This window comes from Lithobates pipiens, unplaced genomic scaffold (assembly GCF_037356315.1).
Source record: "Lithobates pipiens isolate NorthernLeopardFrog02 unplaced genomic scaffold, aLitPip1_a1.2 Scaffold_8, whole genome shotgun sequence".
In the NCBI taxonomy this organism is placed as follows: Eukaryota; Metazoa; Chordata; class Amphibia; order Anura; family Ranidae; genus Lithobates; species Lithobates pipiens.
The window spans coordinates 653,661,671-653,675,325 of NW_027507903.1; the positions used below are offsets into that span (position 1 = coordinate 653,661,671).

Sequence of the window (13,655 nt, forward strand, 5' to 3'; positions counted from 1 at the left end):
CGGGTCTTCCAGGTTGGGCAGAAGGTCTTAGTGCTCAAGCCTGTGAAGACCGACAAGATGCAGGCATCTTGGCAGGGCTCGTATAAAGTAGCAGCCCAGGTATGTGATACTACCTATGTCATTGCCAGCTGTGCAGATGAAAGAATCCAGCGAACCTTTCATGTGAACATGCTGAAGGAGTATCAGGAACGGCAGGAGGATGTTGCTGCAGTATGTGCCCCTGCTGCAGACGACTCAGAAGGTTTACCCCTTCCTGACTTACTAGAGAGAGAGCCCCAGACTGACCTCATTAGCCTTGTACAGCTAGGAGACCGGTTAAGCCCCACAAAGAAGGAACAGGCTAAGCGGCTTCTGTGGGAGAAACAGGCGACGTTCTCCCAAAGACCGGGCTATACGACCTTGGCTGTACATAAGGTAGAGACCCCTGGACAAGCAGCCCTCTTCCAGCCCCCCTACCGTATCCCTGAAGCAGTCTGAGAGGAAATGCGGAAGGAGATACAGGAGATGATTCAGTTAGGAGTCATTGAGCCTTCTGACAGCCCTTGGGCCTCGCCTGTAGTCCTGGTGCCTAAGAAAGACGGGACTACCCGGTTCTGCGTGGACTACAGGCGACTCAACGAGAAGACCACCACCGATGCCTACCCGATGCCCAGGGTAGACGAACTACTAGATCGTATAGCCAGGGGACGTTATTTAACTACAATAGACCTGTGTAAAGGTTATTGGCAGATCCCCCTGGCCGAGGATGCTATCCCCAAGTCGGCATTTGTTACCCCATTTGGCCTGTACCAGTCTAAGGTCATGCCATTTGGAATGAAAAATGCCCCGGCGACCTTCCAACGTATGGTGGATAGGCTCCTCGATGGCTTCCAGGATTTTGCATGTGCATATCTGGATGACATTGGGATCTACAGTGGGTCTTGGGAGGAGCACCTGGTTCACGTAGGAGTGGTTCTGGACAAAATCCGGGCCGCAGGCCTGACCTTGAAACCAGACAAGTGCCATCTAGGGATGGCAGAGGTGCAGTACCTGGGACACCGAGTGGGGTGTGGGAACCAGAGACCCGAGCCAGCCAAGGTAGAGGCAGTAGCTAACTGGCCTACGCCCCGTACTAAGACCCAGGTATTGGCCTTCTTGGGAACTGCAGGGTACTACCGACGTTTTGTCCCTAATTATAGTGCTATCGCCAAACCCCTGACTGACCTGACGAAAAAGAATTTACCTAGGCAAGTCTTCTGGTCTCCAGCTTGTGAATCCGCGTTTCTAGCCCTCAAGCAAGCACTTGTAAATGCCCCTGTCTTGGCTGCCCCAGTACCTAACAAACGTTTTCTTGTCCACACCGATGCTTCCATGTTTGGACTGGGGGCGGTGCTGAGCCAAGTTGGGGAGGATGGAGGAGAACACCCTGTCGCATACCTGAGTAGAAAACTATTACCCCGGGAAGTGAGCTATGCGGCAGTGGAGAAGGAGTGTTTGGCCCTGGTCTGGGCCCTTAAAAAGCTGAACCCCTACTTATACGGACAGGAATTTTCACTGGTCACCGACCACAACCCATTGGTCTGGCTTAACCGGGTCTTCGGAGATAATGGCAGGTTGCTACGGTGGAGTTTAGCCCTACAACCTTACAACTTCACCATCAGCTACCGACCCGGTAAGCAAAACGGCAATGCTGATGGGTTGTCCCGGCAAACCGACGCCCTCCCGGGCTCCTAGTGCAATGTTGATGGGTTATCCAGTATTGGAAGAATGGACCCATGGACTAACTGCGGAGTCAACCCGTCTGGGGTCCCCTCCTCTGTTAGTCCCCTGCCGAAAGGGGAGATGTGTGACAGTGGGGTCACTTTGGACACAGGGTGAATAAAAGAAACCCCCGATATGGTCTGTGATAGCCATATTCAAGGCTGTATATACATTGTATATAGATTGGATGTATACTGTATATGGGGGTTAAGTATCATTGCTGTGAGGAATTAAGTTGTTTTGCATTTATATTGTTTATTTAAGTCTGTCCTTGTGTATTGTAAAGTGCCAGACAGACTGGCTGCCAACCCTTTGTGAAAAGATGTGTATTGGGTGGGATCGTTTGAAGCCTAGCAGATGTTAGGATGAGGTGTTGAGTCTTGGGATGTGTGGGTGGAGCTGGGCCCTTGTTCATGTTAAAGCATGTGCCTTGAATTGTGTATAAAGTGACAATGTTTCTCATTAATAAAGTCATTCCTACTACAGAAGAGACAGAGTGCGTCTTGTCTTTTTGCCAGAGGGGTCGGCTCCTATAGGAAAGGGTCGTTTAGCTGTGGATATTGGTAGCGAGTGGATGTGTGTCTAGGAGAGGGAACATCGTAAACGGCGTTAACCCCCTTTATATTAGGGGTGCCGTTACATACTTCTCCCTGCAACCTCAGACTTTTGCTTCTGAAGTGACCAAAGTGGGTTTTACCATTTTCCTATTAAGGGACGATCCCCAGACGTGGGCCCATGGCCTACTGGAGAAATGCAGCCCTTTCATTAATACTTTGGACCAGTTTTTCCAAGCTATGGCACGTCTATATGATGACCCCTTACGGACAACAACAGCTGAAGCAACTTTGTACTCCCTTCGCCAGGGTGAGCGACCTGCAGAGGACTATACAGTGGAATTACGCACATGGTCTACAGATTCCGGCTGGAATGAAGCGGCTCTAAAATATCAATATCGGGTGGGGTTGTCTGAAGTCCTCAAAGACGAGCTAGCCAGATTAGAGGTTCCCCCAACACTTGAGGATCTTATCCAACTTACCATCCAGCTTGATAGGCGTCTACGGGAATGCCAGTCTGAACGCGCTCGGACTCTTTATCCTATCCAGGCTCCACCTTCGGTCTGCCCGGCGGCAACTTCTGTTCTGAATGGCCTGTTCCGTCCCTCCTTAACCTCTGAGGAAAGACTTCGTCGCCGACAGGCACACCTTTGTTTCTATTGTGGGGAATCAGGACATTTCATAAACAACTGCCCCACAAGACCAAGTAAGCCAATCCTCTGTACTCCATTTCACCTCCAAGTAACGAAGACAGCTCCAGCCCATATCACCCTTCCTGTCACGTTGATGGTGGCAGGCAAAGGAGTTCATCTACAGGCAATACTTGACTCCGGGGCCTGTAGCTGTTTTCTGGATTTAACCCTAGCTAAGAGTCTTGCTCTTCCACTCCTTCTCAAGAAACAAAGATTGACTGTCCGTCTGGCCGATGGCTCCTTACCTAGCTCTGGCCATGTCACCAGGGAAACAATACCCATCCTAACGACCACAGATTCGGTTCTTCAGGAATTTTTTAAGTTTGATGTCCTGTGTTCTCCTATGTTTCCCATCATCCTAGGAATTCCATGGCTGCAGGCACACAACCCTCGGATTGATTGGCTCAAGAAGGAGATATCCTTCATTTCCGCCTACTGCCAGCAACTTTGTCTGGATTCCAAATCTAGAGACTTGTCCAGTTGTTTGACCGTACAACTCATACCCAGTCCAGTTCCTAACATACCAGCAGCTTATCAGGAATTCAAAGATGTGTTCGACAAGAAGAAGGCAGATATCTTACCTCCACATCGCCCCTATGATTGCCCCATCGAGTTATTACCGGGAGCTCCCATTCCCTTTGGCCGGATATTTCCCCTTTCTGAAACTGAACTTGAGGCCCTGAGACAATACATAGACGAGAACCTGGTAAAAGGATTCATTCGTCCCTCTTCATCCCCTGCCGGTGCAGGCATCTTCTTCGTAGAAAAGAAGGACAAGACTTTAAGACCATGTGTGGACTACAGGGAATTAAATAATGTCACCCTTAAGAACCGCTACCCACTTCCGCTCATCCCCGAACTTTTCCAAAGATTCCACACTTCACTTCACCAAACTTGATTTACGTGGAGCCTACAATCTTGTTCGTATCCGGGAGGGGGACGAGTGGAAGACGGCATTCAGAATGAGATTCGGGCATTTAGAATATTTAGTCATGCCTTTCGGATTGTGCAATGCCCCGGCAACCTTTTCAGCACTTCATTAACGACATCTTCTGGGAGCATTTAGACCACTTTGTTGTCGCTTATCTTGAAGACATTCTTATTTTTTCGACCACTCTGGAACTTCACAGAATACACGTTAAGAAAGTATTATGTATCCTTAGGACACATGGATTATTCGTTAAGGCCGAGAAGTGCGATTTTGAAAAGGAATCCATTCAATTCTTGGGACTCATCATCACCACAGGTGGAATTGCCATGGACCCCCAAAAGGTGAAGTCTATCCTAGACTGGCCCGCTCCTTCTGACAAGAAGGGTGTTCAGAGATTTATTGGGTTTGCAAAATTCTACCAAAGATTCATAAGGAACTTCTCCACCATTGTAGCACCCATTACTCAGACTACTCGTCAACATACCAAGTTCCATTGCTCCTCAGCAGCGCAGTCCGCCTTTGACCAGCTCAAGACCCTCTTCACTACCGCACCAATTCTGCAGCATCCAGATCCCGCCTTACCCTACGTGCTGGAAGTTGACGCCTCCGAGGTAGCCACAGGGGCGATTCTATCCCAACGTCAAGGCCCCAAGGCATTACTGCATCCCGTAGCTTTTTTCTCACGAAAAATGAGTCCCCCGGAGAAAAACTACGATGTAGGGGATCGGGAACTTCTTGCAATCAAAACCGCCCTCGAAGAGTGGAGGTATCTCCTGGAGGGTGCCGCTCACCCCATCCTGTTTTTTACCGATCATAAAAACTTAGAATACCTCCGCACGGCCAAACTTCTAAGACCCCGACAGGCCCGATGGGCTTTATTCTTCTCGAGGTTCAATTTCCATATAACCTATCGCCCAGGATCAAAGAATAGCAAAGCAGATGCTTTGTCCCGAATGTTCCCAGATACCCCGGAAGGAATCCCACCCAGTACAATTTTGTCCCCTCAAAATTTCCTACTAATCCAACTGGATCTAAGATCTTCAATTGAGCAGGCCTCTAGCCAGTGTACGGAAACTGAAGTTTCTTCCCTGAGAAGCCAAGAAGGGCTTCTATGGCATCAGGGTAAGATTTTTGTTCCCCAGCAAGCCAGGTTACTCGTATTAAAGACCTTTCACGACCATCAACTAGCTGGCCACTTTGGAGTCTGGAAAACAATTGACCTTGTGCAGCGGTCCTTATGGTGGCCTACCCTAAGATCAGACTGTAAAGAGTACGTTGACTCCTGTACAACCTGCCAGCGTAGCAAAGGGTCTAACGCCAGATCCTGGGTCCTGTTAAGGCCGCTGCCAGTCCCGGAAAAACCTTGGAAAGAAATCTCCATGGATTTCATTGTGGAGTTACCTCTCTCAGAAGAGTATACGACCATCTTGGTGGTGGTGGACCGTTTATCCAAGATGGCGCATTTTTTGCCGATGAAAGGGACCCCCCCGCCTTGGATACAGAAAAAACCTTTATAAAAGAAATTGTCCGATTACATGGAGTACCTGACAGCATTGTATCAGATAGAGGGGTACAGTTTACCTCCAGGTTTTGGAAAGAGCTCTGTAAGTTACTGTCAATTAGAATATGTTTATCCTCGGCCTATCATCCACAGAGTAACGGTCAAACTGAAAGAACCAACCAGACGCTTGAACAATACCTACGATGCTTCTGTTCTTTTTCCCAGGATGATTGGGTTTTCTTGCTACCTTGTGTGGAATTTTCTTATAACAACTCAGTGCACGCCTCTACTAACTAATCACATTTTTGGGCAAATTACTGATTCCATCCTTCATTTTTACCTAATACCATTCCTGAATCCACCGTCCCGGCAGTTCAAGATAGAGTAAACCTCATTCAAGCAAACTATCAAATGCTTCAGGATACCATGAAGAAGGCTCAGGAAGAGTACAAGAGACATTATGACAAAAGGAAGAGAGTTAACCCTACCTTTAAGATAGGGGACAAAGTGTGGCTCTCAGCAGCGAATCTTAAACTGTCATGTCCATCCCGGAAGTTGGGAACTAAATTCCTGGGTCCTTTTTAGATTAAACGTGAAATTAACCCTGTAGCATTTGAACTTGTTTTGCCTAAATCTTTCAGAATCCATCCTGTGTTTCATGTTTCTCTTCTTAAACGTGTCATCTTCAGTCCTTTTTCAGGGAGAGAAGAAGTGCCCCCGCCTCCGGTTCAGGTTGGTGATGAAACTGAATTCGAAGTTGAGTCTATCCTTGACTGTCGTCGGAGAGGTAGGACAATCCAGTTTCTAATTAAGTGGAAGGGGTATTCTGCTGAAGAGAATTCTTGGGAACCTGCAAGTTATGTACATGCTCCTAGGCTTATACACAGGTTTCGCAGCCGTCATCCCGAAAAATGGGCTCGTTTAGGTATCCGGAGGCTGCCCCTTGGGGGGAGGCACTGTCAGGGAAATAGGCGCAACCTCGCGAGGTACGTTCGTGTTAACGCGCGTCAGCGCACACGGAGGCGCAATGTGGTTCCAAGACGAATGCCCGACGTTGCGTCTGATCGAGTGCGAGTACGCGGCGTGATACGAACGCATAACGTTACACGTCATAGGCGTACGAACGCTATGGCGCGCACACGACGTGACCTAGGCACCTTGCCTATTTAAACGTTCACCTGACAGTGCCGCATTGCTGGATTATCGTCAGCTTCTCCTGTGTACCTGTGTCCATGATTCCTGCTGTCTGATCTCCTGTGTACCGACCCAGCTTGTTTGACCTGCTTCTGTTGTTCTCCTGGCTCCTACCTCTGGCTTGTACCCGACGTTCCTTGTCTGCTCTCTGCACCCGACGTCGGCTTCGCTTGGCTCCTGCTCTCCGGTCTTCAGCTCAGGACCCGTTGCTCCGACCTCAGGACTGATCTTCCATGTTTGAGCCTTGGCCTGGCCTTGACCCTGCTATTGGACTTCTGTTATCTCTCTCCTGAACTTCCTTGCACAGTTGCCTCCGGAGACTTGTTTACTCAGCTATTATCATCTGCTGCTGCTACCAGGCAACCTGTGCTACTGTGGGCACTGCATCCCTGTGTCATCTTCAGGGTTGTGCTGCACTCGGCCGCAAGGGGAGCCCTCTCAGCATCTCGGCCTCCCCTTAGATCATGACAATGTGGGAGGAGTTTAGCCATCAGCCAATCAACTCTGGGGGGTGTTCTCTGCCCAGCCCACAAGTCGGTCCTGTGTTCTGAAGGAACCAGAGCTAAATGGAACATGAATGGTTCTGATGGATGAGGATTGGTAACATCGGCATGTCAGTCTGATCCCAACAAGACCAATCAATGCTTGTCTGGTGTGATCAGACCCCATAGAACCATTCTGGGAGTTTCTCCTGGATTCTATCCTCACTGCACATACAATGTTATATGTACATGTACCCCAACATGTCTACAATCAGGGGCAATTATTTACATCTCTCTGCAACTAATATTTTATTTTGTATGAGAGATAAAATAGATTCCTCTGATCTCTGATATAAATCAATGTCTGGCAGACAGTTCAGGGTCTTCTCCCTGTATTGGCCTCGTCCCCTGCTGGGCTTGTAGATGAAATGACTAGGACTTCTCTTTGAGGCTCAGTGAGGTGACATTTTTATATATACAAGGATGGGGGATTTATTGTCATCTAGAGGTCACTTCTGGTCTAGAGACTCGCTCTGTCCTTCTAGATTCTAATTGAGGACCATCTGTCTATGATTGGTCACTGAATGAAGAGAATACGGAGTCCTGTGCATCTTCTAGTCTGTTTCAGGTCTGAATTCAACCCAGAATTCGGGCTGAAATCGGACCTGAAACAGTGAATGGAGACACATCGGACCCCCTGCTGTGACCCGCTGTGACCTCCAGTGTGACCCCAGACAAAGTCTGATCTCTGATAGTCAGTGGAGGGGGGAGAGGATGAAAGTCAACAACAGCAAGTGATCTGAAGGACTATGATGAGAACTCCCAGTGATATCCGGTCCAATCAGAAGTCTGTCTTTGTATAACTTTCATCTAGGTGACATGTCTGGATCCCTCACATAGAAGATTTATACCAGAATCCTGCAGAATATTATATCATTTATAGGATAATTCTCACCTCAGCCACTGCAGAGTACAGCCAGGATGTCTGAGCCCCTCACATAGAAGTTTTATTCCAAAGTCTTCCAGATTATTCTGTGATAATTCCAGTCTGGTGAGGGATCGATTATTGATAAGAATGGATCGGAGATCATCACAGCCAGAGGAAGTCACACCACATCCCTCCAACCTGCAGAGACAAATCCAGACACATGATATTATATTACAAGATGAATATGAGGAATTATTCCCATTTAGTGAAAAGTAACATAACATCACTAAAGCGGAATATCAGGATTTACAGAATGTTATACAGAGGAAAGATCTTGTTATTAGGGAAGCTGATAATGGTGAAGCTGTTGTAGTACTTATGTCTACACAGTATAAAGGGGGGGCACTGTGACATCTCAGTCACCCCCTTATGTACCCGGTTATTAAGCAGGACCTCACACAGTGTCTCATACAGGGGCTTCTGAAATTGATACATAAAAGGAAAGGATCTGGGGGGTTTATGAAATAAAACAGCAGAATTTCTGATGGTGGATACCTCAGTGACCCCAATATTCCATCACCTTCCTAAAGTCCACAAATCAGAAGTTCCCATTGAAGGTCAACGGATTGTGGCAGGAAAAGGATCCCTTATAGAGAATGTAGGGGGGAGGGGTGGATATACATTTCCAGCCTTTAGTGCTGAGACTTCTGGGATATATTAGAGATACAAGTACTATATTGGTGGATATTCCACATTTACAATGGGATTCTACATTAACATGGGGGACACTTCACATTAAAGCACTTCATTCTTCCATCCCCCATTCTTTAGTGTCTCCAGCAATCAGATATCATCTCCATAGATATAGATCATATACTAGGATGTTACAGGAATTATTACAGAGGATGTAAAGGATGAAGGTTTTATACCTTAACCACTTCACCCCTGGAAGGTTTTACCCCCTTAATGACCAGAGAACTTTTTACAATTTGGCACTGCACTGCTTTATCTGGTAATTGTGCGGTCATGCAATGCTGTACACAAACAACATTTTTGTCCTTTTTTTCCCACAAATAGAGCTTTATTTTGGTGGTATTTTATCACCTCTGGGATTTTTATTTTTTGCAATATAAATGAAAAAAGACTGAAAATGTTGAAAAATAATAATATTTCTATTTTTTGTTATAAAAAAATTCAATAAACTCAATTTTAGTCATACATTTAGGCCAAAATGTATTCAGCCACATGTCTTGGGTAAAAGATAAATAATAATAATAAGCTTATATTTATCAATTTGCACAAAAGTTATAGTATCCACAAACTAGGGTACATTTACTGGAATTTAGGTAACTTTTAGCTTGACTGCCTATCTCATTTCTTGAGGTGCTAAAATGACAGGATAGTACAAAACCCCCCAAATTACCCCATTTTGGAAAGTAGACACCCCAAAGAATTTTCTGAGAGGCATGTTGAGCTCATTGAATATTTTATTTTTTTGTCACAAGTGATTGAAAAATTACAAAAGAAAAAAAATACATAAAGTTGTCACTAAATGATATATTGCTCACGCATTACATGGATATATGTAGAATTACACCCCAAAATACATTCTTCGTCTTCTCCTGATTACGGGGATACCACATGTGTGGGACTTTTTGGGAGCCTAGCTGTGTACAGGACCCCGAAATCCAATCACCTCCTTCAAGATTTCTAAGGGTGTAAAATGGATTTTAGCAATCTCAAGAGAATGTGGGGTATCCGGCGCTACCTAATATCAAAGATGAGGGCCACTCTTATTTCCACTAAACCATATATCACCACAAACCAGTAGGTTATTTGTTATAAATTCGTTGAAAGCAGTCTAGTCCTCGCAATAAAAAATCAATACACTGTGAAAAAAATCTTATAAAGTGCCTTTTGTGCAAAAATGAGTGCTGTATATAATACTTGATGTGAGTTGCACGCAATTCACACAATTCCCTATGTGTGTTAAATTAATCAACATTAATAAACTACAAGCTATCAAATGATCAAGTTGAAGTGCAACCTCATAAAAAAACCAAAAAAAAAAACCAATATGGCTATAAAATTTATAAACAGAAACTCCAAAACCTCATGTATCTAATTGTGCAAAATTACAAAAAAACATTAGCTAGGTATATGTGTATGAAATATATATCAACCAAATTACTTATATATTGTAGACAAAAGGAGAATATATATATATATATATATATATATATATATATATATATATATATATATATATAATTATGTGCATAGAAATAACAAATATATGAAAAAATTTGTTTAAATTAGAAATAAATAAAAAATAAATAAAGAATTTTTCCAAAACAATAGTGAATAAGCAATAGAGCCAAAAATAAGATAGACAAAAACAGAAAAAAGGAAAAAAAACACAAAAAAAGAGTCTATTAATGTCCACATGTGAAAAAATGAATAGAATAAAAAATCAAACAGAATCCTTGATTGTGCAAATCCAGCAGAATTAAAGTGACTTTCGTGCTTGCGACTAAGTTCTTCAGGTGACTGTGTGCTCCCCCACACTCACCAGAACGATACACTCCTACAGGGGTACTGTGCCTTCAGATCAATCTTTGTGTGATTCCAATCTTCAAATCCATATGCGATACGATTGCTCCAAGAAATACACCTCTACCGGGGTACTGCACCTTTAAATGTGATTCCGGTTCTCAAGTACCATATACGCAGTCCAAGAAAGAGGGAGTCCAATTTAATCCTCCTCTGCTGAAACCTCCAGAGATGTCTCCTCTCTACTTCCTCCCCAACTCACCTCTTCTTTTTTTTAATTTTTTTTATGAGGTTGCACTTCAACTTGATCATTTGATAGCTTGTAGTTTATTAATGTTGATTAATTTAACACACATAGGGAATTGTGTTAATTTGCGTGCAACTCACATCAAGTATTATATACAGCACTCATTTTTGCACAAAAAGCACTTTATAAGATTTTTTTCACAGTGTATTGAATTTTTATTGCGAGGACTAGACTGCTTTCAACTAATTTATAATGAATAACCTACTGGTTTGTGGTGATATTTGGTTTATTGGAAATAAGAGTGGCCCTCATCTTTGATATTAGGTAGCGCCGGATACCCCACATTCTCTTGAGATTACTAACTATTCTGAAAGACCCTTGCGGGGATTTCTTGGTTGGGGGGCTGCAACCTATATATACAGATATTTGTATGCTTTTTGCTCTTTGTGTTTTTTCTGCTTCCTGTATCGCATAAGCGCGGCTCTGCCCAATCTTTTTAAAATGGATTTTACTTCTCACTACCTATCACAGTTTCAGAGGCCATGAAATGCCAAGATAGCACAGCCCCCCTAATGACCCCATTTTATATAATTTAGAGACAACTTAGTGTAAATAAATATATATATATATGTATATATATATATATATATATATATATATATATATATATATATATATATATATATATATATTCCTGAAACTTGTGGCAACATATAAAATATTCCATGGACTCAACATGGCTCTCAGCAAATAGCTTGTGGTGTCTACTTTCCAAAAGGGGGTCATTTGGGGGGATTGAACTGTCCTGGCATTTTATGCCCAACATTAGAAGTTTATGCCACACATCACCCACTCTTCTAACCACTTGAACCACCTTTCTGGCACTTTTTGTTTACATGAAAAATATATTTTTTTGTTATAAAATTACTTTGAACCCCCAAACATCATATGATAAATGTTTTTGCCATACCAGAAAAAAAAGTGAGTTTGCCACATCCCTATGTAGCACTAATCCCCAAAGGAGCTGCTGGTTAGATTTGGGCTTACCGTTACATTCTGTTTTCCTCGTTGCACGTCTAGGGGTGTCCCATGGTAAATGGCCCAGTAACTTGAGAGACCGACAACAGATCCACTTGAATGCATTTTATTTGCAAAACGTAGACAATGAACAGTCTCTTAAATTGGGATCAAAGGGTTGGAAAGGAAATTCAAGTACTCTTAGGCCGCGTACACACGCGGGGACTGTTCGCTCAACTTTGTCCGCTGAACAGTGTTTCGGCGGACAGTCCGCTCGTGTGTGGGCTTTCAGCGGACAGTTTCAGCGGACAGTCTGCTGAGCAAAGTTTTTCGGAAATTCCGAAAAACTTTCCGCTGAAACTTTGTTTCAGCGAACAGTCCCCTCGTGTGTAGGCTTGTTCGTCAAACTAAGTTCCGCGCATGCTCAGAAAGGATTTACACGCCGAAGTTTGCATTGCAGTGTATAGGACGTCGTATTTTTCGTCCCGTCGTACGTGCCGTTCACGCCATCGCGCACGGTTTCAGCGGACTGTTCGTTCGTCGTGTGTGGGCAAGTCCGTCCATGCTAATTTTGAGCGGACTGTCCGCTGAAACTGTTTGACGGACAAAGTTGAGCGAACAGTCCCCGCGTGTGTACGCGGCCTTAGTGTCAAAATGTTGAAGAACTTGCTTACTTTGACTGCATCCAGAGAATAGCCATTCGCAACTGGATGATCACTCAGGTTGGACAGTCCCTCTCTCACAAGGCCCAGCAGCCAACAAGGTGCTTACTCAGGAACAAGTCTCTGCCACAGACGTTGTTGTAGAACGTTCAAGATAATGTCTCTGCCACAGACATTGTTGTAGAACACGTAGGGAAACTAAACTTGAAAACACTGGTAGGATACCTGGATCTTTCAGCCAGCTTGGCGATACCCACAAGACTGGATTCTCTTGGATACCTCAGCCCTTCCAGGCTCTTACTGAGAAACCAACCCATACGTGGTCTTCTGAAGAGTCCTCCCCTGGAATGCTTGAAGTCACTGGGTCTCTCCCAAACCGGAGACAGCACCCAACCACCTCAGAATCCTCCTTTAGTTTCCTTGCCTCGGGCTAGCCAGCCCCGAGACATCAAAATTGGGTGGATCCGTACCCCAGGCCATAGCCTTCCTGAGGGCTGGTCAGGAGGGCCAGGACCATGAAGTCAGTACATCATTCTGGACCAGAACCCCGAACCACGTGACTTCCGCATCTTAAATACCCTCTCCCAGAAAGCACAGTGAGAGTGCCACTCCCACTGGGCGGGCTCAGAGAGAGAGTAAGTTAAACACCTAACCAGACCACAGTTCCATGCCTGCCACAAGTAACAGCGCCCCCTGTGGCCAGGCTGAACATATCACTGTCCAGTCAGACTGATGCTGAAGTCTAAATTTAGACAATTGTACCCAAACCAAACTGCAGTTTAGGCATAACTTTAACTTTGAAAAAATGCATAGCGCATGCTCTTCAGGAGCCGCCGCTACACCTACAGTATATATAGAGAAAGTTAGAATACCCCCAATTGGGACTTTAAATTAGCAAAAACACTAATGGAATGAGTAACCAAAAACAATTTCTGGTAAACAAATCCAGGAAAAGCTATCCTGTACCCAACATGTTTCAGGTTCAAAGTCCTTTCATCAGGGGTATTTGTATATGTAGTGCCCACCACATTTAGGTGAATGCTAATAGGTAGATGTTAGGTGAAAGTGCCAGTGCTTTACACTTTCTTTTGTTTAGGCGTGGTCGTTGATTTGGTTTGGGGAGGAGAAGTAGAATAGAGGGGGGTGTGACCACC

The 13,655-nt window shown here is 44.7% G+C and overlaps 1 protein-coding gene across 2 annotated transcripts in view; it reads right to left on the reverse strand.

Annotated features, from left to right (window-relative positions):
* Positions 1 to 13,655, reverse strand: part of LOC143961723 (NACHT, LRR and PYD domains-containing protein 3-like) — a 174,766-nt gene that overhangs the window by 23,572 nt on the left and 137,539 nt on the right. For both annotated transcript variants that reach the window (XM_077471053.1, XM_077471054.1), the window contains exon 7: positions 8,050 to 8,220. In XM_077471053.1, coding sequence (XP_077327179.1) covers positions 8,050 to 8,220 — 171 coding nt within the window. The remainder of the gene's footprint in view (positions 1 to 8,049; positions 8,221 to 13,655) is intronic.